Raw genomic sequence first — 27,897 nt, 5'->3', positions numbered from 1 at the left:
TCCCTGCGTCGCATACTCTCTGAGCCCCGGAGCCTCCTCTGCTTGTGATTTCACAGAAGTGCCACCCTGCCACAGCCGCGCCCAGATCCCCAGAGGCCCTGACTCCGCAACACAGCACTTGGGCTGCCGGCCTGGAAGCCCCGGGATGGCTAATGTAACAAATAGAGTGGGTCATGTGGCGGAGGGTAATGTCTGGACGCTGAATCAATTTAAAAGGTGACAGTGCTGTTCAGTGCAGTGGGTGTGCAATGTCACTGACACTGCACAGCACTCTCAACCTTTACATTGATTCAGCGAGTCAGTCAGTTCTGCCAGCCAGTCACTATTCTTAGCGCCGGTGTCCCAACACGCCGCATTACAGGGAAGTAGACGTACTAAATAAACTACAGCTCCCAGCAGCCCATAGCGCTGAAGCATTCCGGCGCTAAGGCCTGCTGGGAGCTGTCATTTATTGAGTGCATCTTCTTCCCTGTAATGCGACGTGTTGGGACACCGGCGCTAACAATAATGATTGGCTGCTGTGCGAGTCTCCGGGAGAGTCACTGCCAAAGGGAGGACAGCAGCCTAGCTGCTTCCAGGAGGAGAAGCATTACCCCTCCCCCACTCGCAGTACCGCTGGTCCCCATCCGCGGCACCCGCACACACACCCTCCACCACCCATGGTGGCTCCGGACTCCTACCCCATCCGCAACACCCCTCCCCCGCCCCTCCCCCACCTACCGCACCTGCCCCTCCCCCACCTTGCGGCACCCGCGGTGGCTCCGGACCCCACCTGCGGCACCCGCCCCTCCCCACCACCACACCAGCCCTAATCCCCCACCCGCACCACCCCAGCAACCACCCCTCCCCGACCCGCGGCACCCCCGGACCCCCTCCCCCATCCGCGTCTCCCCCGCCACTCCCCCCAATCACAGCATTTACTAGGTGATTCATCAGGCCCTGCGTGCGCTGTTCACGCCATTGCGAGGGGCTACGACCCCTTAACCAGCGCACGCCCTTTGTCCGTGCAATATTTAACCACTCACACAATTATGATTGGAGGTAATACTCCATATAATACAAATATTGCATGCCACAAGGGTATGCAAGGGTTAAGGGGGCATAGCTCCTTACGACGGTGTGAAAAGCGCCCGTAGGGCGCGATGAATCACCTAGTATTGTATATGCTGTACTTTGGTACTCTCAGTGTTTCTTTTGACGCTGTATATACTAGTGATGAGCGGGTTCGGTTTCTCGGAAACCGAACCCCCCGAACTTCACCCTTTTTACACGGGTCCGAGCCATACTCGGATTCTCCCGTATGGCTCGGGTAACCCGAGCGCGCCCGAACGTCATCATCATCCCGCTGTCGGATTCTCGCGAGATTCGGATTCTATGTAAGTAGCCGCACGTCGCCGCCATTTTTACTCGTGCATTGGAAATGTTAGGGAGAGGACGTGGATGGCGTCCTCTCCGTTTATGTTGAACTTGATTGTGCATTATTGCTTAATTGTGGGGAGGACTGGGGAGCAGCTGTATAATATAGGAGGAGTACAGTGCAGAGTTTTGCTGATCAGTGACCACCAGTTATCCGTTCTCTGCCTGAAAAATAACGCTCCATATCTGTGCTCAGTGTACTGCATATATCTGTGCTCACACTGCTTAATTGTGGGGACTGGGGAGCAGCTGTATTATATAGCAGGAGTACAGTGCAGAGTTTTGCTGACAGTGACCACCAGTATACGTTGTCTGCCTGAAAAATAACGCTCCATATCTGTGCTCAGTGTGCTGCATATATATCTGTGCTCACACTGCTTAATTGTGGGGACTGGGGAGCAGCTGTATATTATATAGCAGGAGTACAGTGCAGAGTTTTGCTGACAGTGACCACCAGTATACGTTGTGTGCCTGAAAAACACTCCATATCTGTGCTCAGTGTGCTGCTTTATTGTGGGGACTGGGGACCACCAGTATAATTAATATTATATAGGAGGAGTACAGTGCAGAGTTTTGCTGACCAGTGACCACCAGTATATAATATATAGCAGTACGGTACGGAAGGCCACTGCTGTACCTACCTCTGTGTCGTCATTAAGTATACTATCCATCTACATTCTATACCTGTGGTGCATTTTAGTTTTGCAGTTTGCTGACACAGTGACCACCAGTATACTATATATAGCAGTACGGTATGGAAGGCCACTGCTGTACCTACCTCTGTGTCGTCATTAAGTGTACTATCCATCTACATTCTATACCTGTGGTGCATTTTAGTTTTGCAGTTTGCTGACACAGTGACCACCAGTATACTATATATAGCAGTACGGTACGGAAGGCCACTGCTGTACCTACCTCTGTGTTGTCATTAAGTGTACTATCCATCTACATTCTATACCTGTGGTGCATTTTAGTTTTGCAGTTTGCTGACACAGTGACCACCAGTATACTATATATAGCAGTACGGTACGGAAGGCCACTGCTGTACCTACCTCTGTGTCGTCATTAAGTATACTATCCATCTACTTTCTATAACTGTGGTGCATTTTAGTTGTGCGCAGTATATATAGTAGTAGGCCATTGCTATTGATACTGGCATATAATTCCACACATTAAAAAATGGAGAACAAAAATGTGGAGGTTAAAAAAATAGGGAAAAATCAAGATCCACTTCCACCTCGTGCTGAAGCTGCTGCCACTAGTCATGGCCGAGACGATGAAATGCCATCAACGTCGTCTGCCAACGCCGATGCCCAATGTCATAGTAGAGAGCATGTAAAATCCAAAAAACAAAAGTTCAGTAAAATGACCCAAAAATCAAAATTAAAAGCGTCTGAGGAGAAGCGTAAACTTGCCAATATGCCATTTACGACACGGAGTGGCAAGGAACGGCTGAGGCCCTGGCCTATGTTCATGGCTAGTGGTTCAGCTTCACATGAGGATGGAAGCACTCATCCTCTCGTTAGAAAAATGAAAAGACTTAAGCTGGCAAAAGCACAGCAAAGAACTGTGCGTTCTTCTAAATTACAAATACCCAAGGAGAGTCCAATTGTGTCGGTTGCGATGCCTGACCTTCCCAACACTGGACGGGAAGAGCTTGCGCCTTCCACCATTTGCACGCCCCCTGCAAGTGCTGGAAGGAGCATCCGCAGTCCAGTTCCTGATAGTCAAATTGAAGATGTCACTGTTGAAGTACACCAGGATGAGGATATGGGTGTTGCTGGCGCTGGGGAGGAAATTGACAAGGAGGATTCTGATGGTGAGGTGGTTTGTTTAAGTCAGGCACCCGGGGAGACACCTGTTGTCCGTGGGACGAATATGGCCATTGACATGCCTGGTCAAAATACAAAAAAAATCAGCTCTTCTGTGTGGAATTATTTCAACACAAATGCGGACAACAGGTGTCAAGCTGTGTGTTGCCTTTGTCAAGCTGTAATAAGTAAGGGTAAGGACGTTAACCACCTCGGAACATCCTCCCTTATACGTCACCTGCAGCGCATTCATCATAAGTCAGTGACAAGTTCAAAAACTTTGGGTGACAGCAGAAGCAGTCCACTGACCACTAAATCCCTTCCTCTTGTAGCCAAGCTCCTGCAAACCACACCACCAACTCCCTCAGTGTCAATTTCCTCCTTACCCAGGAAAGCCAATAGTCCTGCAGGCCATGTCACTGGCAAGTCTGACGAGTCCTCTCCTGCCTGGGATTCCTCCGATGCAACCTTGAGTGTAACGCCTACTGCTGCTGGTGCTGCTGTTGTAGCTGCTGGGAGTCGATCGTCATCCCAGAGGGGAAGTCGGTAGATCACTTGTACTACTTCCAGTAAGCAATTGACTGTTCATCAGTCCTTTGCGAGGAAGATGAAATATCACAGCAGTCATCCTGCTGCAAAGCAGATAACTCAGGCCTTGGCAGCCTGGGCGGTGAGAAACGTGGTTCCGGTATCCACCGTTAATTTAGAGGCAACTAAAGACTTGATTGAGGTACTGTGTCCCCGGTACCAAATACCATCTAGGTTCCATTTCTCTAGGCAGGCGATACCGAAAATGTACACAGACCTCAGAAAAAGACTCACCAGTGTCCTAAAAAATGCAGTTGTACCCAATGTCCACTTAACCACGGACATGTGGACAAGTGGAGCAGGGCAGACTCAGGACTATATGACTGTGACAGCCCACTGGGTAGATGTATTGCCTCCCGCAGCAAAAACAGCAGCGGCGGCACCAGTAGCAGCATCTCGCAAACGCCAACTCGTTCCTAGGCAGGCTACGCTTTGTATCACCGCTTTCCAGAAGAGGCACACAGCTGACAACCTCTTACGGAAACTGAGGAAGATCATCGCAGAATGGCTTACCCCAATTGGACTCTCCTGGGGATTTGTGACATCGGACAACGCCAGCAATATTGTGCGTGCATTACATCTGGGCAAATTCCAGCACGTCCCATGTTTTGCACATACATTGAATTTGGTGGTGCAGAATTATTTAAAAAACGACAGGGGCGTGCAAGAGATGCTGTCGGTGGCCCGAAGAATTGCGGGCCACTTTCGGCATTCAGCCGCGCGTACAGAAGACTGGAGCACCACCAAACAGTCCTGAACCTGCCCTGCCATCATCTGAAGCAAGAGGTGGTAACGAGGTGGAATTCAACCCTCTATATGCTTCAGAGGATGGAGGAGCAGCAAAAGGCCATTCAAGCCTATACATCTGCCCACGATATAGGCAAAGGAGGGGGAATGCACCTGACTCAAGCGCAGTGGAGAATGATTTCAACGTTGTGCAAGGTTCTGCAACCCTTTGAACTTGCCACACGTGTAGTCAGTTCAGACACTGCCAGCCTGAGTCAGGTCATTCCCCTCATCAGGCTTTTGCAGAAGAAGCTGGAGACATTGAAGGAGGAGCTAAAACAGAGTGATTCCGCTAGGCATGTGGGACTTGTGGATGGAGCCCTTAATTCGCTTAACCAGGATTCACGGGTGGTCAATCTGTTGAAATCAGAGCACTACATTTTGGCCACCGTGCTCGATCCTAGATTTAAAACCTACGTTGTATCTCTCTTTCCGGCAGACACAAGTCTGCAGAGGTTCAAAGACCTGCTGGTGAGAAAATTGTCAAGTCAAGCGGAACGTGACCCGTCAACATCTCCTCCTTCACATTCTCCCGCAACTGGGGGTGCGAGGAAAAGGCTAAGAATTCCGAGCCTACCCGCTGGCGGTGATGCAGGGCAGTCTGGAGCGAGTGCTGACATCTGGTCCAGACTGAAGGACCTGCCAACGATTACTGACATGTCGTCTACTGTCACTTCATATGATTCTCTCACCATTGAAAGAATGGTGGACGATTATATGAGTGACCGCATCCAAGTAGGCACGTCAGACAGTCCGTACGTATACTGGCAGGAAAAAGAGGCAATTTGGAGGCCCTTGCACAAACTGGCTTTATTCTACCTAAGTTGCCCTCCCTCCAGTGTGTACTCCGAAAGAGTGTTTAGTGCAGCCGCTCACCTTGTCAGCAATCGGCGTACGAGGTTACTTCCAGAAAATGTGGAGAAGATGATGTTCATCAAAATTAATAATATTCAATTCCTCCGTGGAGACATTCACCAGCAGCAATTGCCTCCACAAAGTACACAGGGACCTGAGATGGTGGATTCCAGTGGGGACGAATTAATAATCTGTGAGGAGGGGGATGTACACAGTGAAAGGAGTGAGGAATCGGGAGGATGATGATGAGGTGGACATCTTGCCTCTGTAGAGCCAGTTTGTGCAAGGAGAGATTGATTGCTTCTTTTTTTGGTGGGGGCCCAAACCAACCAGTCATTTCAGTCACAGTCATGTGGCAGACCCTGTCGCTGAAATGATGGGTTCGTTAAAGTGTGCATGTCCTGTTTATACAACATAAGGGTGGGTGGGAGGGCCCAAGGACAATTCCATCTTGCACCTCTTTTTTCTTTCATTTTTCTTTGCATCATGTCACGTGCTGTTTGGGGACAATTTTTTTGAAGTGCCATCCTGCCTGACACTGCAGTGCCACTCCTAGATGGGCCAGGTGTTTGTGTCGGCCACTTGTGTCGCTTAGCTTAGTCACACAGCGACCTTGGTGCACCTCTTTTTTTCTTTGCATCATGTGCTGTTTGTGGACAATTTTTTTGAAGTGCCATCCTGCCTGACACTGCAGTGCCACTCCTAGATGGGCCAGGTGTTTGTGTCGGCCACTTGTGTCGCTTAGCTTAGTCACACAGCGACCTTGGTGCGCCTCTTTTTTTCTTTGCATCATGTGCTGTTTGGGGACAATTTTTTTGAAGTGCCATCCTGCCTGACACTGCAGTGCCACTCCTAGATGGGCCAGGTGTTTGTGTCGGCCACTTGTGTCACTTAGCTTAGTCACACAGCGACCTTGGTGCGCCTCTTTTTTTCTTTGCATCATGTGCTGTTTGGGGACAATTTTTTTTGAAGTGCCATCCTGCCTGACACTGCAGTGCCACTCCTAGATGGGCCAGGTGTTTGTGTCGGCCACTTGTGTCGCTTAGCTTAGCCATCCAGCGACCTCGGTGCAAATTTTAGGACTAAAAATAATATTGTGAGGTGTTCAGAATAGACTGGAAATGAGTGGAAATTATGGTTATTGAGGTTAATAATACTATGGGATCAAAATTGCCCCCAAATTCTATGATTTAAGCTGTTTTTTAGGGTTTTTTGAAAAAAACACCCAAATCCAAAACACACCCGAATCCGACAAAAAAATTTCGGTGAGGTTTTGCCAAAACGCGTCCGAATCCAAAACACGGCCGCGGAACCGAATCCAAAACCAAAACACAAAACCCGAAAAATGTCCGGTGCACATCACTACCTTGTTGTTTGCAATGTCGCTATTGCTATCTATTGTTATCTCTTAATCCAGTTGTTCCCAAGCTTTTTTTTAATCACGGCACCTTACAGTATCAGATTTTTTTCACAGTACCCCTAGGGTCAAAGTTTCTTGTTGAGAAATTCAGCAAAAATTATTAACTTGAGTAAATTGCGCTTACTTGGTATTCCTAGGTACAATATGTAGGGGAGGACAGGGCTATACTTGTGTTTGTCCACTTATTTTATGATTGACAGCCAACAGCACTGGTTTTGCCTATCACATTGACCATTTATTATTTGATTTGGTCCTGGACCACCAAGCCATTGTACCCCTGGGAACCACTATGCAGGCAGCAGTAACTCCTCTAAACTATAGGGTGTGAAGAGGGACATTCTGTGAAGTGAATTATTACTGTACATTTAAATTCTATAAATAAAACTGATAATCCATTTTGAGAATCCTGATTATATGTGATACAGTATACACAGTTCATCATTTCTTTGACATATCAAATATTCTGTTTTCTAGACGCTCCCTTTCGCAAGATGCCAATTCATATTTTGATAAAGAAACTGGAGTGTTGGAGGTCCCAATGACGATATCTGTAGTTGACCAGGTCAGTTTAATATTAGTGGAAATGAGAAACTTTGGACCTGACTCAGCTGTGGGGGCGGATGTGCGGGGCTGTATCTTTCAGCGGTCGCCTATCTGCGAGTTTATACGATTGCCGCTACAGAGCCCTTTCCTGGTGTACATCCATGTATATGAATGTGTAAGGATTGATCATCTATAGGCACTGTAATACGGCCTGGAACGTCTTTCGATGCCACCATCAGTTACTCTATTGAAACTTGCTCCTGCCCTATGGCAGGTGCTGATTTTCCGGGGAGTATGGTCTCCATTAAGAATGTTAATGCACCTGTGTACGCAACACTTTAGCGACACTCCAGTGACACCCATTAGACAGGCCATTTTTGCGCGTCTTAATAACCACCTTCCAGGAACACCCAGTACTTTTCTAATACATTGCTGATACCGCGTGACTCAATCGCATCTGTGCCTTTGTGTGTACACTCTGTGTAACACACGCGCCTTACGAGTTTTTAGAGTGGTTCACATGCTCACAGTAGCAAAAAATAAAACTATGTGAACTTTGGCATTGCATGTCATTCTGATTCAAGCCCTTTCTAGTATTGACCATTGATAGTTTTATACAGAATCCATTGATGTTCTGTGTTTTGCATATGCACAAAACACATTTGTTATTCACCATCAGGTTCAGCCAATGATATTATACTATCGATAGCTGGCCATCAATGAAAGCACTGGCCATCGGTCTCAGACAAGCGGTTGTTGCTAAATCATTCATTCATGGTCGATGGCCATCAATGTTGTATTTAGTAAGGGAAATAAAAAAAATGGCATCACAATAGCGTAGCTGATAATCAGATAAAACAATTGTCCCTATAAATAAGTATACATGCGAATTCCGTGGGTGTTCAGTATATTAGCTGCTATAATTGGGGGATGTCTTGTGTTTGAAAGCCAGTACACAGATACGCTGTTAAGCAGGAGGTACAACTCATGTAGCAATGACTGTACTTTACATTCTGTGTGTTAGTGTGGGACTGACCAGATCAGGAAGACTTTGGCGCAGATGGTCAGCTTAACAAGTACTGCAATATGTTGGGCTTACATTCTCTGTTATTTAATAGGATACAGCTTAGAGTTTCTAATGTACAGTATATGGTAAGATCAGAGTTTCTCTGACGTCCTAGTGGATGCTGGGAACTCCGTAAGGACCATGGGGAATAGCGGCTCCGCAGGAGACTGGGCACAACTAAGAAAGATTTAGGACTACCTGGTGTGCACTGGCTCCTCCCTCTATGCCCCTCCTCCAGACCTCAGTTAGAATTTTGTGCCCGGCCGAGCTGGTTGCACACTAGGGGCTCTCCTGAGCTCTTAGAAAAGAAAGTATATTTAGGTTTTTTATTTTCAGTGAGATCTGCTGGCAACAGACTCACTGCTACGAGGGACTGAGGGGAGAAGAAGCGAACCTACCTGCTTGCAGCTAGCTTGGGCTTCATAGGCTACTGGACACCATTAGCTCCAGAGGGATCGAACACAGGCCCAGCCTCGGTCGTCCGGTCCCGGAGCCGCGCCGCCGTCCCCCTTGCAGAGCCAGAAGCAAGAAGAACGTCCAGGAAATCGGCGGCTGAAGACTCCGGTCTTCATTAAGGTAGCGCACAGCACTGCAGCTGTGCGCCATTGCTCCCCATGCACACCACACACTCCGGTCACTGATGGGTGCAGGGCGCTGGGGGGGGGCACCCTGGGCTGCAATAAAAATACCTTAGCTTGGCAAAAACACACATAATATAGTCAGTAAGACTATATATGTGTAAAATCCCCTGCCAAAAATATCCTGAAAAAAGCGGGAGAGGTCCGCCGTGAAGGGGGCAGGGCTATCTCCCTCAGCACACTGGCGCCATTTTCCTCTCACAGCTCCGCTGGAAGGACGCTCCCAAGGCTCTCCCCTGCAGTTTTCAGGCTCAATAGGGTAAAAAAGAGAGGGGGGGCACTAAATTTAGGCGCAAACTGTGTATTATAGCAGCTATAGGGGAAATATCACTGTGTGTAGTGTGTATCCCTGCATTATATAGCGCTCTGGTGTGTGCTGGCATACTCTCTCTCTGTCTCCCCAAAGGACTTTGTGGGGTCCTGTCCTCAGTCAGAGCATTCCCTGTGTGTGTGCGGTGTGTCGGTACGGCTGTGTCGACATGTTTGATGAGGAGGCTTATGTGGAGGCGGAGCAGGGGTCTTATGCGGGGTCGACACCTGAATGGATGGACATGTGGAAGGAATTACGCGACAGTGTCAACTCCTTACATAAAAGGTTTGACGACATAGCAGATGTGGGACAGCCGGTTTCTAAGCCCGTGCCTGCCCAGGCGTCTCAAAAGCCATCAGGGGCTCTAAAACGCCCACTACCTCAGATGGCAGACACAGATGTCGACACGGATACTGACTCCAGTGTCGACGACGATGAGACTAGTGTACATTCCAATAGAGCCACTCGTTATATGATTACGGCAATGAAAAATGTGTTGCACATTTCTGATATTACCCCAGGTGCAACAAAAAAGGGTATTATGTTTGGGGAGAAAAAGCTACCAGTGGTTTTTCCCCCATCTGATGAATTAAATGAAGTGTGTGAAGAAGCGTGGGCTTCCCCCGATAAGAAACTGGTAATTTCTAAAAAGTTACTAATGGCGTACCCTTTCCCGCCAGAGGACAGGTCACGTTGGGAGACATCCCCTAGGGTGGATAAAGCGCTCACACGTGTGTCAAAAAAGGTGGCACTACCGTCTCCGGACACGGCCGCCCTAAAGGAGCCTGCGGATAGAAAGCAGGAGGCTATCCTGAAGTCTGTATATACACACTCAGGAATTATACTGAGACCGGCTATTGCTTCAGCATGGATGTGCAGTGCTGCAGCTGCGTGGTCAGATTCCCTGTCGGAAAACATTGATATCCTAGACAGGGACACTATATTGCTAACCGTAGAGCATATTAAAGACGCTGTCTTATACATGAGAGATGCACAGAGGGATATTTGCCGGCTGGCATCTAAAATAAACGCAATGTCCATTTCTGCCAGGAGAGGATTGTGGACTCGGCAGTGGACAGGAGATGCAGATTCTAAAAGGCACATGGAAGTTTTGCCTTACAAGGGTGAGGAGTTGTTTGGGGATGGTCTCTCGGACCTCGTTTCCACAGCGACAGCTGGGAAGTCAGCATTTTTACCCCATGTTCCCTCTCAGCCAATGAAAGCACCGTATTATCAGGTACAGTCCTTTCGGCCCCAGAAAGGCAAGCGGGTTAGAGGCGCGTCCTTTCTGCCCAGAGGCAGAGGTAGAGGGAAAAAGCTGCAACATACAGCCAGTTCCCAGGAACAAAAGTCCTCCCCCGCTTCCTCTAAGTCCACCGCATGACGCTGGGGCTCCACAGGCGGAGCCAGGTACGGTGGGGGCCCGTCTCAAGAACTTCAGCGACCAGTGGGCTCGCTCACGGGTGGATCCCTGGATTCTACAAGTAGTATCTCAGGGGTACAAGCTGGAATTCGAGACGTCTCCCCCTCGCCGTTTCCTCAAATCTGCCTTGCCGACAGCTCCCCCGGACAGGGAGGCAGTGCTGGAGGCGATTCACAAGCTGTATTCTCAGCAGGTGATAATCAAGGTACCCCTCCTTCAACAAGGACGGGGTTACTATTCCACAATGTTTGTGGTACCGAAACCGGACGGTTCGGTGAGACCCATTTTAAATTTAAAATCCTTGAACACTTATATAAGAAGGTTCAAGTTCAAGATGGAATCGCTCAGGGCGGTGATTGCAAGCCTGGACGAGGGGGATTACATGGTATCACTGGACATCAAGGATGCTTACCGAGGGTATTTACCAAGGTAATGGCCGAAATGATGATACTCCTTCGGAAAAAGGGAGTTTTAATTATCCCGTACTTGGACGATCTCCTTATAAAGGCGAGGTCCAGGGAACAGTTGTTGATCGGAGTAGCACTAGCTCGGGAAGTGCTACAACAGCACGGCTGGATCCTGAATATTCCAAAGTCGCAGCTGGTTCCTACAACGCGTCTACTGTTCCTGGGGATGGTTCTGGACACAGAACAGAAAAAAGTGTTTCTCCCGGAGGAGAAGGCCAAGGAGTTGTCATCTCTAGTCAGAGACCTCCTAAAACCAAAACAGGTGTCGGTGCACCTCTGCACGCGAGTCCTGGGAAAGATGGTGGCTTCTTACGAAGCAATTCCATTCGGAAGGTTCCATGCAAGGATCTTTCAGTGGGATCTGTTGGACAAGTGGTCCGGATCGCATCTTCAGATGCATCGGCTGATAACCCTGTCTCCAAGGCCCAGGGTGTCGCTGTTGTGGTGGCTGCAGAGTGCTCATCTTCTAGAGGGCCGCAGATTCGGCATACAGGACTGGGTCCTGGTGACCACGGATGCCAGCCTTCGAGGTTGGGGGGCAGTCACACAGGGAAGAAACTTCCAAGGACTATGGACGAGTCAGGAGACTTCCCTACACATAAATATTCTGGAACTAAGGGCCATTTACAATGCCCTAAGTCAGGCAAGACCCCTGCTTCAACACCAGCCGGTGCTGATCCAGTCAGACAACATCACGGGGGTCGCCCATGTAAACCGTCAGGGCGGCACAAGAAGCAGGATGGCAATGGCAGAAGCCACAAGGATTCTCCGATGGGCGGAAAATCATGTGTTAGCACTGTCAGCAGTGTTCATTCCGGGAGTGGACAACTGGGAAGCAGACTTCCTCAGCAGGCACGACCTCCACCCGGGAGAGTGGGGACTTCATCCAGAAGTCTTCCAAATGGTTGTACACCGTTGGGAAAGGCCACAGGTGGACATGATGGCGTCCCGCCTCAACAAAAAGCTAAAAAGATATTGCGCCAGGTCAAGGGACCCTCAGGCGATAGCTGTGGACGCTCTAGTGACACCGTGGGTGTACCAGTCGGTTTATGTGTTCCCTCCTCTGCCTCTCATACCCAAGGTACTGAGAATAATAAGAAGGAGAGGAGTAAGAACTATACTTGTGGTTCCGGATTGGCCAAGAAGAGCTTGGTACCCGGAACTTCAAGAAATGATCTCAGAGGACCCATGGCCTCTGCCGCTCAGACAGGACCTGCTGCTGCAGGGACCCTGTCTGTTCCAAGACTTACCGCGACTGCGTTTGACGGCATGGCAGTTGAACGCCAGATCCTGAAGGAAAAGGGCATTCCGGAGGAAGTCATCCCTACGCTGATTAAAGCTAGGAAGGAGGTGACCGCAAACCATTATCACCGCATATGGCGAAAATATGTTGCGTGGTGTGAGGCCAGAAGGGCCCCAACGGAGGAATTTCAGCTGGGTCGATTTCTGCACTTCCTACAGTCAGGGGTGACTATGGGCCTCAAATTAGGTTCCATTAAGGTCCAGATTTCGGCTCTGTCGATTTTCTTCCAAAAAGAACTGGCTTCACTGCCTGAAGTTCAGACGTTTGTTAAAGGAGTGCTGCATATTCAGCCCCCTTTTGTGCCTCCAGTGGCACCTTGGGATCTCAACGTGGTGTTGGATTTCCTTAAGTCGCATTGGTTTGAGCCACTTAAAACCGTGGATCTAAAATATCTCACGTGGAAAGTGGTCATGCTGTTGGCCTTGGCGTCGGCCAGGCGTGTGTCAGAATTGGCGGCTTTGTCATGTAAAAGCCCTTATCTGATTTTCCATATGGATAGGGCGGAATTGAGGACTCGTCCCCAATTTCTTCCTAAGGTGGTATCAGCTTTTCATTTGAACCAACCTATTGTGGTGCCTGCGGCTACTAAGGACTTGGAGGATTCCAAGTTGCTGGACGTAGTCTGGGCCCTGAAAATCTATGTTTCCAGGACGGCTGGAGTCAGGAAAACTGACTCGCTATTTATCCTGTATGCGCCCAACAAGCTGGGTGCTCCTGCTTCAAAGCAGTCTATTGCTCGCTGGATCTATAGTACGATTCAACTTGCACATTCTGCGGCTGGACTACCGCATCCTAAATCTGTAAAAGCCCATTCCACGAGGAAAGTGGGCTCTTCTTGGGCGGCTGCCCGAGGGGTCTCGGCTTTACAACTTTGCCGAGCTGCTACGTGGTCGGGTTCTAACACATTTGCTAAGTTCTACAAGTTTGATACCCTGGCTGAGGAGGACCTTGCTTTTGCTCATTCGGTGCTGCAGAGTCATCCGCACTCTCCCGCCCGTTTGGGAGCTTTGGTATAATCCCCACGGTCCTTACGGAGTTCCCAGCATCCACTAGGACGTCAGAGAAAATAAGAATTTACTCACCGGTAATTCTATTTCTCGTAGTCCGTAGTGGATGCTGGGCGCCCATCCCAAGTGCGGATTGTCTGCAATACTTGTATATAGTTATTGCCTAACTAAAGGGTTATTGTTTGGAGCCATCAGTTGAGAGGCTCAGTTGTTATTCATACTGTTCACTGGGTATAGTATCACAAGTTGTACGGTGTGATTGGTGTGGCTGGTATGAGTCTTACCCGGGATTCCAAATCCTTTCCTTATTGTGTCAGCTCTTCCGGGCACAGTTTCCTAACTGAGGTCTGGGGGAGGGGCATAGAGGGAGGAGCCAGTGCACACCAGGTAGTCCTAAATCTTTCTTATAGGCCCTACACACTGGCCGATATTCTGAAAGATATGAACGATCTCGTTCATAAATGAACGAGAACTCGTTCATATCTTTCAGTGTGGAGACTCCAGCGATGAACGATGCGCGGCCCCTCGCTCGTTCATCGCTGGTCTCCCGTCGGCTGTGCATGCAGGCCAATATGGACGATCTCGTCCATATTTGCCTGCACTTCAATGCAGCCGCGTGACGGGGGGAGTGAAGAAACTTCACTCCCCCCGTCACTGCCCCCCCGCCGCCGGGTCGCTCGTCGGCCGTATCGGCCGTCGGGCACCTCGGCGGCGCATCGGGAAATGAGTAGGGCCCATTAGTTGTGCCCAGTCTCCTGCGGAGCCGCTATTCCCCATGATCCTTACGGAGTTCCCAGCATCCACTACGGACTACGAGAAATAGAATTACCGGTGAGTAAATTCTTATTTTCTTTATTTTTGGTTTAAACCATGTGGTCACATCCCTCTTGGACCCCAGACCACATACCCTAATTGGACCCAAATTAATTGGCCTAAATCAATAATTTTGAATGATCAAAAAATCCAATAAAATTTTATTTGATTGAGTAGAATGGAATGCCAGGTCATATGCAAAGACATCAGCTGACCTGGATGCTCATGGCCAGATTGCTCACAGATCTGGGCATATTTGATCAGCCTGATTTATGTGGACAACCTTAATCAGCATCTGCACCAAGAACACTTTATTTTACTATAAGTACAATACAAAAAAGAACAACTTCTGTGCTGCATAACTCGTATGCAGCTGAGCAATAATACATGTACAAGTCCATCCAAACTTGTTAAAAGAGCACTGTATACTGTAGTTCTCCCTTCTTCATATAAATGGATCGATTCACAGTATACAATTCATGAAAGAGAATATAAATAAAAAGTGTAGTTCTCTGATACCCAGGATGTTTCACCCTTGTGTTCAATTGGGTTATGTGATTCTCCACCTTATAGTTATTAGAATGACCAAGATGGAATTCAACATCTCCGATCACCATGTATTATAATGTCCTTACACGTATTAACATACTATTTTTCTCTCTCACACTGGGGGTAATTCAGAGTTGATCGCAGCAGCAAATTTGGTAGCAGTTGGGCAAAACCATGTGCACTGAAGGGGGGGCAGATATAACATTTGCAGAGAGAGTTAGATTTGGGTGGGTTGTGTTCAAACTGAAATCTAAACTACAGTGTAAAAATAAAGCAGCCAGTATTTACCCTGCACAGAAACAATATAACACACCCAAATCTAACTCTCTCTGCACATGTTATATCTGCCACACCTGCAGTGCACATGGTTTTGCCCACCTGCTAACAAATTTGCTACTGCGGTGAACTCTGAATTACCCCCATTGTACCTTGTGTGTATTCTGTGAAATGTATGCTACTTTCTTGTTCTCTCTCTGCCTCTTGGCACATTATATGTTGCTCATTGCAAATTGTGCTACGCCATGTTCTTTATTAATTGCCCATGATGTTATTATAACTCAGAGCAACTGCTTTATATTATTACACGTGCACTGTGTTCATAAAATCATCAACACATGTGCACTATGATCACCACACCATCACCTGATCGTCATCACCATACATTCTTGGTGCTCACAAAACCATTACCACATGTGCACTGTGATCATCACACCATCACCATACATTCATGGTGCTCACAAAAGCACAGTGGTGTAAGTAGAAAAAATGTCTTAGTAGTTCTTGCGCACCCATGAAATAGGTGTGGCCACATGGCAATGAAAATGGAAGCGTGATACACATATATGCCCCAATAGTACCAGATACACATATGCACCCAATATTGCCAGATACACATATGCCTCCAGTAGTACAGTGTCAGATACACATATGCCCCCAGTAGTGCAGTGCCAGATACACATATGTCCCCAGTAGTGCCAGATACACATGCCCCCAATATTGCCAGATACACATATGCCCCAGTAGTGCAGTGCCAGATACACATATGCTCCCAGTAGAGCCAGATACACATATGCCCCAGTAAAGCCATATGCACATGTGCCCCCAGTAGTGTCAGATACACATATGTCCCCCAGTAGTGCAGTGCCAGAGATACATATGTCCCCAGTAGTGCCAGATACACATATGCCCCCAATATCACCAGATACACATATGCCCTCAGTAGTGCAGTGCCAGATACACATATGCCCCCAGTAGTGTAGTGCCAAATACACATATGCCCCCAGTAGTGCAGTGCCAGATACACATAGGCCTCCAGTAGTGCCAGATACACAATGCACCCAGTAGAGTCAGATACACATATGATCCCCAATAGCTGTCATGTTTTATGTGTGGGCAGCACGGACGGTGTAGTGGTTAGCTTTACTGCCTCACAGAACTGAGCTTGTGGGTTTGTATTCCTACCATGGCCCTAACTGTGTGGAGTTTGTATACTCTCCCCATGCTTGCATGGATTTCCTCCTACAATCCAAAACTATACTGGTAAAGATTTGTCCTCATACACCTAGCCTCAGTATGATGTGGGGTGCAAAATGCCTGGAGCGGGTGAGCCACTTTACATGCAAATGTTTGTCTTAATGGTAAAGTGAAGTGACAAAACCGCTTCACGAGACTGCACTGATTAATTCCATATGTGAGTGAGTCTGTATATAAAGAGCAACAGAATTTTGCTTGAAAAGAAAAGCTGTGACAGCTGCATTGTAGTACTTCGTATACAGATTCAGACTGTCATTGCAGTCTCTGGAATCGTTTTCTTGAATCACATTGAAAAAAAGATGCAAAACAAATTCTTGGCATAAATCGAGTTGCACAGGACGTGGCTCGCCGAGAAGTGAGAAGTGAGTTTGTGCAATATTAATAACTGCCAATAATAATACTTGGGTATGTGATCTCCTTATTTGAATACACATTCTGCAGATAGTTCTAAAAAGAGAAAAATGATTCTGCATTATGATGATTTTGTTATATGATCAAACATAATAACCATTTGTTTCTCCATCAGTTACTATGTAGAGCTTAGCTATGCAATGGGATAAGTGGAGGAATAATGGCCCTCATTCCGAGTTGTTCGCTCACTAGCTTCTTTTAGCAGCATTGCACACGCTAGGCCGCCGCCCTCTGGGAGTGTATCTTAGCTTAGCAGAATAGCGAACGAAAGAGTAGCAGAATTGCTACTAAATATTTTCTTGCAGTTTCTGAGTAGCTCCAGACCTACTCCTAGATTGCGATCAGCTCGGTCCGTTTAGTTCCTGGTTTGACGTCACAAACACGCCCTGCGTTCGGTCAGCCACTCCCCCGTTTCTCCAGACACTCCCGCGTTTTTCCCTGACATGCCTGCGTTTTTTAGCACACTCCCGAAAAACGCTCAGTTACCACCCAGAAACGCCCCTTTCCTGTCAATCACTCACCGATCAGCAGTGCGACTGAAAAGCACCGCATGATCAACAGCAAAACTGCTAAGTTTTTAGTTAAATAACTAAGCGCTTGCGCGCTGCGTACAATGCGCATGCACATTTAGCAACAAATCGCAGCATAGTGAAAATCGGCAACGAGCGAACAACTCGGAATGACCACCAATGTGTGCAGTGTGGGGTTTAGTACTGTTGGGAATGGCACATTATATGGAAGGAAAGCAGGTGAGCGAGTATATTCTGAGTGACAGATACCATACATGTATATCATTCTCTGATTTCAGACTCGACCGGTTTCCTTCACTGTTCATGCAGTGGTGACCTCATCAGATATAGAAATCAGCCCAAATGAAGTGGATTTTAAGCATTGTACAATCTATGAAGCTGTTCAGACTTCCATTCAACTAACAAACAAGTCTATCTTGCCCCAAGAATTTGGTTTTGTGGGAATCCCAGAGGTATTAATGCTAATGTTACATTGTTATTTACATGACCGTATTATCAAGCATTTCTATAACCAATTCCATTCATATGAAATATTGGACATTTCTTTAGCGGGGTACACTGGTATTCCACAGAGAATTACATTGGGGTGTAGGGTTGGACCTTGATCCGAGGCACCAACATGCTAAAGCAGCCGTGGCCAACCTGAGGCTCTTGAGCCGCATGCGGCTCTTTCTTTATTCAAATGTGGCTCCCGACACTCAGTCACCTGACCACAACAGATCCTGGAAACTGGTGCACTCCAACCAGACACACAGCAGCACTTCGGTGACTGAAAACTGAGGGAGCCAGATACTGGCTGTAGTGACATATGAGGGTGGGCTGGAGTGATACAAGGGGGAGCTGGCTGGAGTGACACAGAAGGATCCTGGCAGGAGACATAATGGGGGAGCTGACTGGAGTGATACAGGAGGGTGCTGGCTGGAGTGACAAAGGAGAATCCTGGCAGTAGAGACACAATGGGGAGCTGGTTGGAGTGACACAGTGCCCCGCCTCCAGGCACTGGAGCTCAGTTTGTAAGTTGGTACCTACTGCAGGTCACTAACAGGTGGGGCTGCGCTAGGCAGCCCTGAAAAGAGCTTTTTAGAAGACTTCAAGGGCTACAGCACTTTCTATGTCTTTATGACATGCTGTGCTGCGGCTCCATCACCTCCCTCAGCGGCGCTGCATACTCCCGCCGCCGGGTTCCCGGGTACTTGCAGCGGAGACGCACCGGTTTTCAGGCACACCACCGCTGCTGCTCTTCAGGATCGCGTGGCTGCACTAAGGGGAGGAGGTAAGAGGGTCCCCCAGGTGGAACACGCCGGTAAATTGCGATCCAGTTGTGGTCCCAGGAGACGGACTGCGCAGCTGGCGTGGACACTGTGCCGCACAGGGACCCCACTATATCCACCAGGGCAGGAAGCACAGGTCGGATTTACTAAAATCCGTTTACAAACGGCTCCACAGTACCCGGTGCTGAAGTCCAGCTGGGGGATAAAGCGCTGACCTGTAGCACCTCCCCAGCTCCGGGCGACATCTACTGCTGGTGTTCCCGCCCTGGAGCTGCAGTTCTCTCTCCCTCACTCCCTGACAGAGATTTTGGCGCCATTACATAGCTGGGTTGATCTCCGGGACTGCTGGGCACTGTCTCCTCTGTAAATCCACCTGTATCATCAGCACTGTGCATTTACAGACACTTAAGTATTCTACATGTCATTTTAGTGTTAGTTAAGAACAAGTGTACTGCTATATGAATATTTAGTACCTGTATTCTGTGATATACATCCAGTGTTTACTGTGCATTGTTATATCTGTATACATACATATCTATATGTAGTTTACTAGTCCAGTGCAGTTTTATTGTTTATCTGTGATCATTTCTGTATTGTACCTGTGACTGAGTGTGCCTGTAGCTGCTGTGTGGATTCCATTCTTGTGTATCACACGTATTGCTATCACTATATTCTGTACCCTGCGGGCTAGGTGCGTCAAGGTCTCATATAATATATAGTGCTACACAGGGTATACTGTTTTGTATTTTCCAATGTGTTTTTCAATCACCCCACACCACTTAAATCCTCTGTTTGTGCTCTGTGTTTGCTGTCACATAACGGGATTATTTGCAGGTATTGTGTTTGTCTGGCTATATTGTACTGTTACGCCCTAAAGCTACATCCCATATAATGTCTGCTACACTATAATGTCTGCTACACAGGGCGGGACATCCACGGACGCTCCTGTATCATGCAGTGCTGTCACCACAGATTTACCGGTGGGGGAAGTGTTAGCTGCTGGTTCAGGCGCTGGGTGCCATACATCTCCCAGTCCACCTGCGGCACCTGTGGCCAATCAGGACCCACCTTGGGCAGTGTTTTCAAATATGCTGACTACGCTTGTAACACGTCTTACGCTCCCTGTGGGACCTTCTGTGCCATTACAGCCACATATTGTCTCTGTAGTTAATCCACCATTGGCGGATACTCTGTCTACCCAGTTTCAACAATTAAATCAATCTTTGGTTAGACAAAAATCTACCCCACGCCCTTCTGTAGCCAAGGGGTCATCTAAGCGGGCCATTTCTTCCTCACAATCCACTAATATTTCGGATAATTCTTCCGACGAGGATGGGGAATATACTGATCCATCAGACACTGATACAGTTGCTTCTGATGAGGAATCTACAACCCAGGTTGATATTCCTGACCTGGTGGAGGCTATCAAGCTGATTCTCCAAATTGCTGATGAGATTGAGCTCCCTGCCACATCTAAGAAACCTGATAAGTTCAAACGTCAGAAGGTTGCTAAAGTAGTTTTACCACATTCTGACCTTTTAATTGACATACGTCAGGAATCCTGGTCATCTCCAGGAAATAAATTTTCCCTGTCTAAAAAGATGCTAGCTCGTTATCCTATCCCTGCGGAGTTGAGTAACAAGTGGGAAACTCCACCACCGGTGGACTCTCATGTCGCCTGTTTTGTGGTGTCATCTACTCTGCTTGTCACCACGGTCACCTCACTGAAGGAACTGACGGATAAGCGCGTGGGGATGCCTGAAGTCTATTTACACTCTTACCGGTGCTGTACATAGACCCACTATGGCTGACTCTTGGGCTGCAAAAGGAATTGAAGCATGGGTTCAGGCAATCGAGGATGAGCTGCCTCAGGATTTTTCTGACACTGCCAGACAATATCTGTATATTACCACAGCCTCTCACTATATTCTGGAGACAGCCTCTGATGCAGGAGTCATGGCGGCCAAGGCGTGTACTACGTCTATCCTAGCTCACTGGATTCTGTGGTTAAGGTCCTGGGAAGTGGACCTGGACTCCAAAAAGACCTTGGAGGTGCTTCCTTTTAAGGGAGACATACTATTTGGGGAGGATCTGAACAAGATAGTGACTGACTTGGCGACAGCCAAGACTGCGTTTCTTCCAAGTACTGATCCTTCTGCTCCGAAGGCTAAGAATACCAATTTTCATTCCTTTCGACTGAGACAGGCTCGTACTTCCAAAACCACTAAGCCCAATTCTAAACAATCCTGGGCTGCCCATCAGCCTGCTTCCAAACAAGATAAGCCTGCTGTATGATGTGGCGGGCCTCCCCCTGGGGGACCCCAGGGTGGGTGGCCGACTTTTGCATGTCGCCCAGGCCTGGTTAAAGACCACTTCGGATGCCTGGGTGCGGGAAGTTGTCTATCACGGGTACGCAGTCTCTTTCAAAAGACGTCCCCCTAGCCAGTTCTGTTCAACAGTTATCCCCTCAGATCCATTGAAAGCGCTAGCTCTACACCTGGTTGTTCAATCCCTCCTTGGTAGTGCCGGTATCTCTGTCCCAGAGAGGCAGGGGCTACTATTCGACCCTGTTTCTAGTTCCAAAACCAAATGGGTCTTTCTGGCCTATCCTCAACCTCAAATCATTGAACAAGTTTGTGAGAGTGTCCAAATTTCGTATGGAAACCCTGCGCTCTATTGTGCTGGCCATGGAAACCAAGGACTATATGGTATCCCTGGACATACAGGATGCTTACCTGCACATACCTATTTGCCATTTCACATCAGCAATATCTACTGTTTGCTATTGGCAACCTTCATTTTCAATTCCAGGCTCTGCCATTTGGACTGGCCACGGCACCTCGGATTTTCACCAAGGTCATGGCCGTGATGACTGCTTTCCTCCGTCGTCAGGGAATCAGGATCCTGCCGTCTCCGGACGACTTGCTTATTCTGGCGAACTCCCTAGATGTCCTCCTAAGTCAGCTGTAGATGTCAGTCCAATTCCTACAAGCTCACGGGTGGCTCATCAATTGGAAGAAGTCCTCGCTGGTCCCTGCTCAGAGCATGGTGCACCGGGGGGCACTGCTGGACACACACAGCCAAAGACTGTTTCTGTCTCCGGATAAGGTCCTGAAACTTCAGGACAACATTAGATACTTCCTCTCTCGCCCAAGAGTGTCTATACACTCGGTGATGGTGATGCAAGTACTAAGCCTCATGGTGTCGGCTTTCGACATGGTAGAGTACGCTCAATTTGATTCCCGCCCCCTGCAGAGGTTAATCCTTTCCAGGTGGGACGGATTGCCCCATCGGATCAGGTCTCAAATGATTTGCTTAAATCCGGAGGTGTGTCGGTCACTGAGCTGGTGGCTACAGGACCGACATTTAAGCAGGGGCTTTCCCTTCTGGATCTCCAACTGGGTCCTACTGACAACGGGCGCCAGCCTGCGGGGTTGGGGCATGGTGTTGGAGCAACACTCACTCCAGGGTCTATGGACCAAGGAGGGATCTCTCCTCCCGATAAACATTCTGGAACTGCGGGCAATGTTCAATGCGTTGACACTTGCCCTGCCTCTGGTACAGAACAGGCCTGTTCTAGTACGGTCAGACAACGCCACCACGGTGGCGTACATAAATCATCAAGGCGGCACTCGAAGCAGCATGGCAATGATGGAAGTGTCAAAAATCCTTCAATGGGCGGAACGCCATCTGCCATCAATATCGGCAAAGTTCATTCCGGGAGTCCTCAACTGGGAAGCGGACTTCCTTAGTCGTCAGGACGTACACGCTGGAGAGTGGAGTCTTCATCCAGAAGTCTTTCAACTCCTAGTGGAAAAGTGGGGCCTACCAGATGTAGACCTGATTGCGTCTCGACACAATCACAAGGTTCGGAGCAAGGACAAGGGATCCTCAAGCAGCATTGTGGGCGGACTGGCAATTCCATGGAACTTTCGGCTGCCATACGTGTTCCCTCCAGTGTCACTCCAGTGTCACTGCCCAGGGTAATACGGAAGTTCAAGCAAGAAGGAGGAATACTACTTCTAGTTGCTCCAGCGTGGCCCAGACGGCATTGCTTCTCAGACCTGCACAGTCTCTCGATAGAGCGTCCTCTTCTACTTCCTCAATGCCCAGACATCCTCGTTCATAGCCCTTGTGTCTACCCGGACCTGGCCAGACTGGCTTTGATGGCGAGGCTCTTGAAGCATCACTTCTGAGAGCCAAAGGATTCTCTGAGGCGGTCATTCAAACTATGTTAAAAGCCCATAAACCAGATTCAGCTCGGATTTATTACAGGGTCTGGAATTCTTACTTCACCTGGTGTGCTGGTAAGAATTATGATGCATATACTTTCAGAACTTCCAGGCTTTTGACTTTTCTACAAGTCCTAGACTTAGGCCTTCGTCTGGCCTTTCTCAAGGTCCATATATCTGCCTTGTCTGTGTGGTTTCAGAGGAAAATTGCGTCTCTTCCTGACGTTCACACTTTCACTCAGGGGGGGTCATTCCGAGTTGTTCGCTCGTTGCCGATTTTCGCAACGGAGCGATTAAGGCAAAAATGCGCATGCGCATGGTACGCAGCGCGCATGCGATAAGTATTTTAGCCCAAAACTTAGTAGATGTACTCACGTCCGAACGAAGAATTTTCATCATTGAAGTGATCAGAGTGTGATTGACAGGAAGTGGGTGTTTCTGGGCGGAAACTGACCGTTTTCTGGGAGTGTGCGGAAAAACACAGGCGTGCCAGGAGAAAACGCGGGAGTGTCTGGAGAAACGGGGGAGTGGCTGGCCGAACGCAGGGCGTGTTTGTGACGTCAAACCAGGAACGAAACGGGCTGAGCTGATCGCAGTGTAGGAGTAAGTCTCGAGCTTCTCAGAAACTGCTAAGAATTATTTATTCGCAATTCTGCTAATCTTTCGTTCGCTATTCTGCTATGCTAAGATACACTCCCAGAGGGCGGCGGCCTAGTGTGTGCAATGCTGCTAAAAGCAGCTAACGAGCGAACAACTCCTTATGTCCCTCCTGTGGCTCCATGGGATCGGTCTGTTGTTCTGGTTGCCCTTCAAGAGTCTCCATTTGAATCTCTTGAGTCTGTGGACCTTTAATGCCTTACGCTTAAGGTCATTTTTCTGTTGGCTATTGCCTCTGCTGGGAGGGTGTCGGACTTAGGCGCTTTGTACTGTCGTCCACCCTTTTTTGATTTTTCACCGTGACCGGGCAGTTCTTTGAACTCGCCCAGGTTATTTGCCTAAGGTGGTATCATCTTTTTACTAGAGATGTGGGGTTTCGGTTTTACCCGGAATTATTCGGGGCTCGAAACGGCATCTTATTGGATCACGGATGTCACGCATTATGGATAGCCAATAAGCAAAACCCGAAATACACGAGTAAATCCGAGTTAAACCGAACCCGCTCATCTCTACTTTTCACCTTAACCAGGAGATTGTGGTTCAGGCCTTCATCTCTTCTGGTTTATCCTCCAAAGAGCGATCTTTGGATGTGGTACAGGCTCTCTGTATTTATGTGGAAAGGACTGCCTCTATCGGGGTCAGAGTCCCTTTTTGTACTTTTTGGTTTTCACAAACGTGGCTGGCCTGCGAATAAGCAGACCTTGACCAGATGTATTAGAATGGTGATTGCACAAGCTTATGAGCAGGCTGGACTCCCAGCTCCTGCTGCTATCAAGGCCCATTTTACTTGTTCGGTTGGACCTTCTCGGGCGGCCCGCCATGGCGCGTCCGCAGAACAATTGTGCAAGGCGGCTACGTGGTCCTCAGTGATCACGTTCATTAGGTTCTATGCCTTTGATACTTCCGCCTCCCAGGATGCTTCCTTTGGACGCCGGGTTCTTGTGCCCACTACAGTGCATCCCCTCCCATGAGGAACTGCTTTAGGACATCCCCGATGTTATTCCCTGTGGAATCCCAGTGTACCCCGCTGCAGAAAAGGAGATTTATGGTAGACTTACCATTGTTAAATCTCTTTCTGCGAGGTACACTGGTTTCCACAGGGCGCCCACTTTGACGCACTTAACTTCTTTGGATTTGTATGGCATTAGCCGCTAGTCCCTTCTCCTGTTGTGAGATTGTGGTTCTATGTGACTAACATCTACCGTCTCTCTTACCTGCTACTGCATTGGACTGGATAATGAAACTGAGCTCCAGTGCCTGGAGGCGGGGCTATAGAGGTGGTGGTGCAGTGCATCCTGGGAACAGTCAAAGCTTTAGCCTGTTGGTGCCTCGGATCAAGATCCAACTCTACCCCCCCGATGTTATTCCCTGTGGAAACCAGTGTACCTCGCAGAAAGAGATTTAACAATGGTAAGTCTTCCATAAATCTCCTTTTTAATGAACCTCTGTCATTGAAAGTGTTAAATTGCTTTGGAGATTTCTATCCAAGCAATTACAGGTTGAGTATCCCTTATCCAAAATGCTTGGGACCAGAGGTATTTTGGATATCGGATTTTTCCGTATTGTGGAATAATTGCATACCATAATGAGATATCATGGTGATGGGACCCAAGTCTAAGCACAGAATGCATTTATGTTTCATATACACTTTATACACACAGCCTGAAGGTCATTTTAGCCAATATTTTTAATAACTTTGGGTATTAAACAAAGTGTGTGTACATTCACACAATTCATTTATGTTTCATATACACCTTATACACACAGCCTGAAGGTCATTTAATACAATATTTTTTATTACTTTGTGTATTAAATAAAGTTTGTGTACATTGGGCCATCAGAAAACAAAGGTTTCACTATCTCAGTCTCACTCAAAAAATTCCGTATTTCGGAATATTCCGTATTTCGGAATATTTGGATATGGGATACTCAACCTGTATTCACTAATTACAGGGTCATCAGTTTTAATACTGGCAATACAATTGTGAAGTAGGTGGATAACTTTATTGAAGTTTTAATTACACGCATTTACATTGCTTTAAGCAACAATGGGGGTCATTCCAAGTTGTTCGCTCGTTATTTTTTTGTCGCAACGGAGCGATTAGTCGCTAATGCGCATGCGCAATGTCCGCAGTGCGACTGCGCCAAGTAAATTTGCTATGCAGTTAGGTATTTTACTCACGGCATTACAAGGTTTTTTCTTCGTTCTGTTGATCGTAATGTGATTGACAGGAAGTGGGTGTTTCTGGGCGGAAACTGGCCGTTTTATGGGTGTGTGCGAAAAAACGCTACCGTTTCTGGGAAAAACGCGGGAGTAGCTGGAGAAACGGAGGAGTGTCTGGGCGAACGCTGGGTGTGTTTGTGACGTCAAACCAGGAACGAAACTGACTGAACTGATCGCAGATGCCGAGTAAGTGTGGAGCTACTCAGAAACTGCTAAGAAGTGTCTATTCGCAATTTTGGTAATCTTTCGTTCGCAATTTTGATAAGCTAAGATTCACTCCCAGTAGGCGGCGGCTCAGCGTGTGCAAAGCTGCTAAAAGCAGCTTGTGAGCGAACAACTCGGAATGAGGGCCAATATTGTAGATCTGGGTCAGTCACACATGCCCACATATAACATAACTTTAAAAACCATAACAGCAATTTGGGTATATCAATGTTTAATGGCGTGATTGTAGGCAATTTGCAAATGTGCAGACTTATCCAGAAAATAGCTGTGAGATTCCTACAGTATGTCCAAACCTGACTTTTCGCAAATTGCAATCCTGATGTTTTTTTAAACTGCCAGATACTTTATCCTGAGAACCCGACAAGAAACCTGCTGGAGAAAAATAAGTGGATGGGACAAATGGTGTGGTACTAGATATTGACAATTAGCACGTTATGTCAAGATGTGAAATGCCGCATGCACAATGTTGCCATTGTTCATATTGGTATCTGGAATGAAGATAGGCCGTAAATAGATAGACAGTCAGTAAGTCAACAAGAGATATTTGACAGTGTCAAAAGTTCGACAGTTAAAAGGTTGATGTAGACTTAGGTTGACAGAGTCACTTGGGGGAGAGTTAGTGTGAGGCTGCTGGAGGGTCGGTTTGGGTAAGGCACTTAGCAGAGGGTTAGGGTTATGCTGCTGGTGGCAGGGGCACCGACAGTCCCAGCAGGCCCTGGTACAAGGTAGGGGGTGTTGCCAAAAGGATGAGGCATGGCCAGACTGCCTCCATTAAAAAAAAACTAATTATAAGTTTCTTGTGGTTGCAAAGCAGGGGGGCGCCGATGTCCAGGTCGGGGGGCATTGGTGTCCAGGGCAGTGCGATGCGATCGCTCGCTCCCCACCCATGCAATGAGGACAGGCTGCCGCTACAGCTACCTCTCTCCCCAGCTCAGCACACAGCACTGAGCAGCGTGTGCTGGGCTGATGAGAGAGGCTGCTCCAGCGACAGTCAGTTCTCTCTCTCCCTGCCCAGCTCTCTGCAGTGGGGAAGGGGGGGCAACGGGACATGGCCCCCTCAAACAGGTCCGGCCCAAAAGAGGACTCGCCCCCTCTAAGCGCCACTGCCTGGAGGGGACGGTTAATGTTAAGCATCAAGGGAGGGTTAGGCACTACGGGGAGGGTTAGGTTTAGGATTAAAATAGCACAAAAAACATATGTTGACCTTTATGTGTCAACCATTTGCATGTTGACATTTTGATCATGTCGACCTAAGTCCATGTTTTGTGTTATTTAACTGTCGACCTTTTCATCCTGTCAACCTTTTGACTATCCACCATCTGGCATCGACCTATTGACAGTCTGTCTAGACACTGTCGATCTTTTAATCCACACCCGTTCATATTGACTTAATGTTTATCTAGAGTTGGATCCCTAACCCTAATCCAAGACCTAAAAGACTATGTTGACATATCGACCATGTCAGCTTTTGAAATGCCGACATCATGACCACATTCCGGAATGGACAATACTGTATAACTAAAATTACAACTGTCTTGCCTGCCTTCCTATATAGAGAAGAATATATATATATATATATATATATTTATATGTGTGTGTGTGTATATATATATATATATATATATATATATAATATAAAGTTCTGATCCGCGCACACTGTGTTTTGTCCAGAGTTTGTTTAATCAACACATGAGGTGCCTGCTCATCCACTCCTGCCAGGAGCCACAAATTTCTAGATAATAATAAAAATAAGGAGAGCGCACCAGTGAATAATAATAAAAAGTAACAATTTACTTATGTAAATATCCACGTACATCAA

At 47.8% G+C, this 27,897-nt stretch overlaps 1 protein-coding gene and 1 long non-coding RNA gene across 3 annotated transcripts in view; one reads left to right on the top strand and one right to left on the bottom strand.

Annotated features, from left to right (window-relative positions):
- The window catches only part of CFAP74 (cilia and flagella associated protein 74), a 741,155-nt gene that overhangs the window by 548,528 nt on the left and 164,730 nt on the right, over positions 1-27,897 (top strand). Inside the window, exons 23-24 of the mRNA XM_063943052.1 lie at positions 7,351-7,438; positions 17,748-17,921. Of these exons, the coding sequence (XP_063799122.1) occupies positions 7,351-7,438; positions 17,748-17,921 (262 nt within the window). The remainder of the gene's footprint in view (positions 1-7,350; positions 7,439-17,747; positions 17,922-27,897) is intronic.
- The window catches only part of LOC134966375 (uncharacterized), a 106,869-nt gene continuing 105,244 nt past the window's right edge, over positions 26,273-27,897 (bottom strand). For both annotated transcript variants that reach the window (XR_010188634.1, XR_010188633.1), the window contains exon 3: positions 26,273-26,450. This is a non-coding gene — a long non-coding RNA (uncharacterized LOC134966375). The remainder of the gene's footprint in view (positions 26,451-27,897) is intronic.

The sequence above is a fragment of the Pseudophryne corroboree genome, chromosome 10 (assembly GCF_028390025.1).
Source record: "Pseudophryne corroboree isolate aPseCor3 chromosome 10, aPseCor3.hap2, whole genome shotgun sequence".
Lineage (NCBI taxonomy): Eukaryota > Metazoa > Chordata > Amphibia > Anura > Myobatrachidae > Pseudophryne > Pseudophryne corroboree.
Note: the sequence above shows the minus strand (reverse complement) of the source record. Positions and strands in the feature narration are given on the sequence as shown.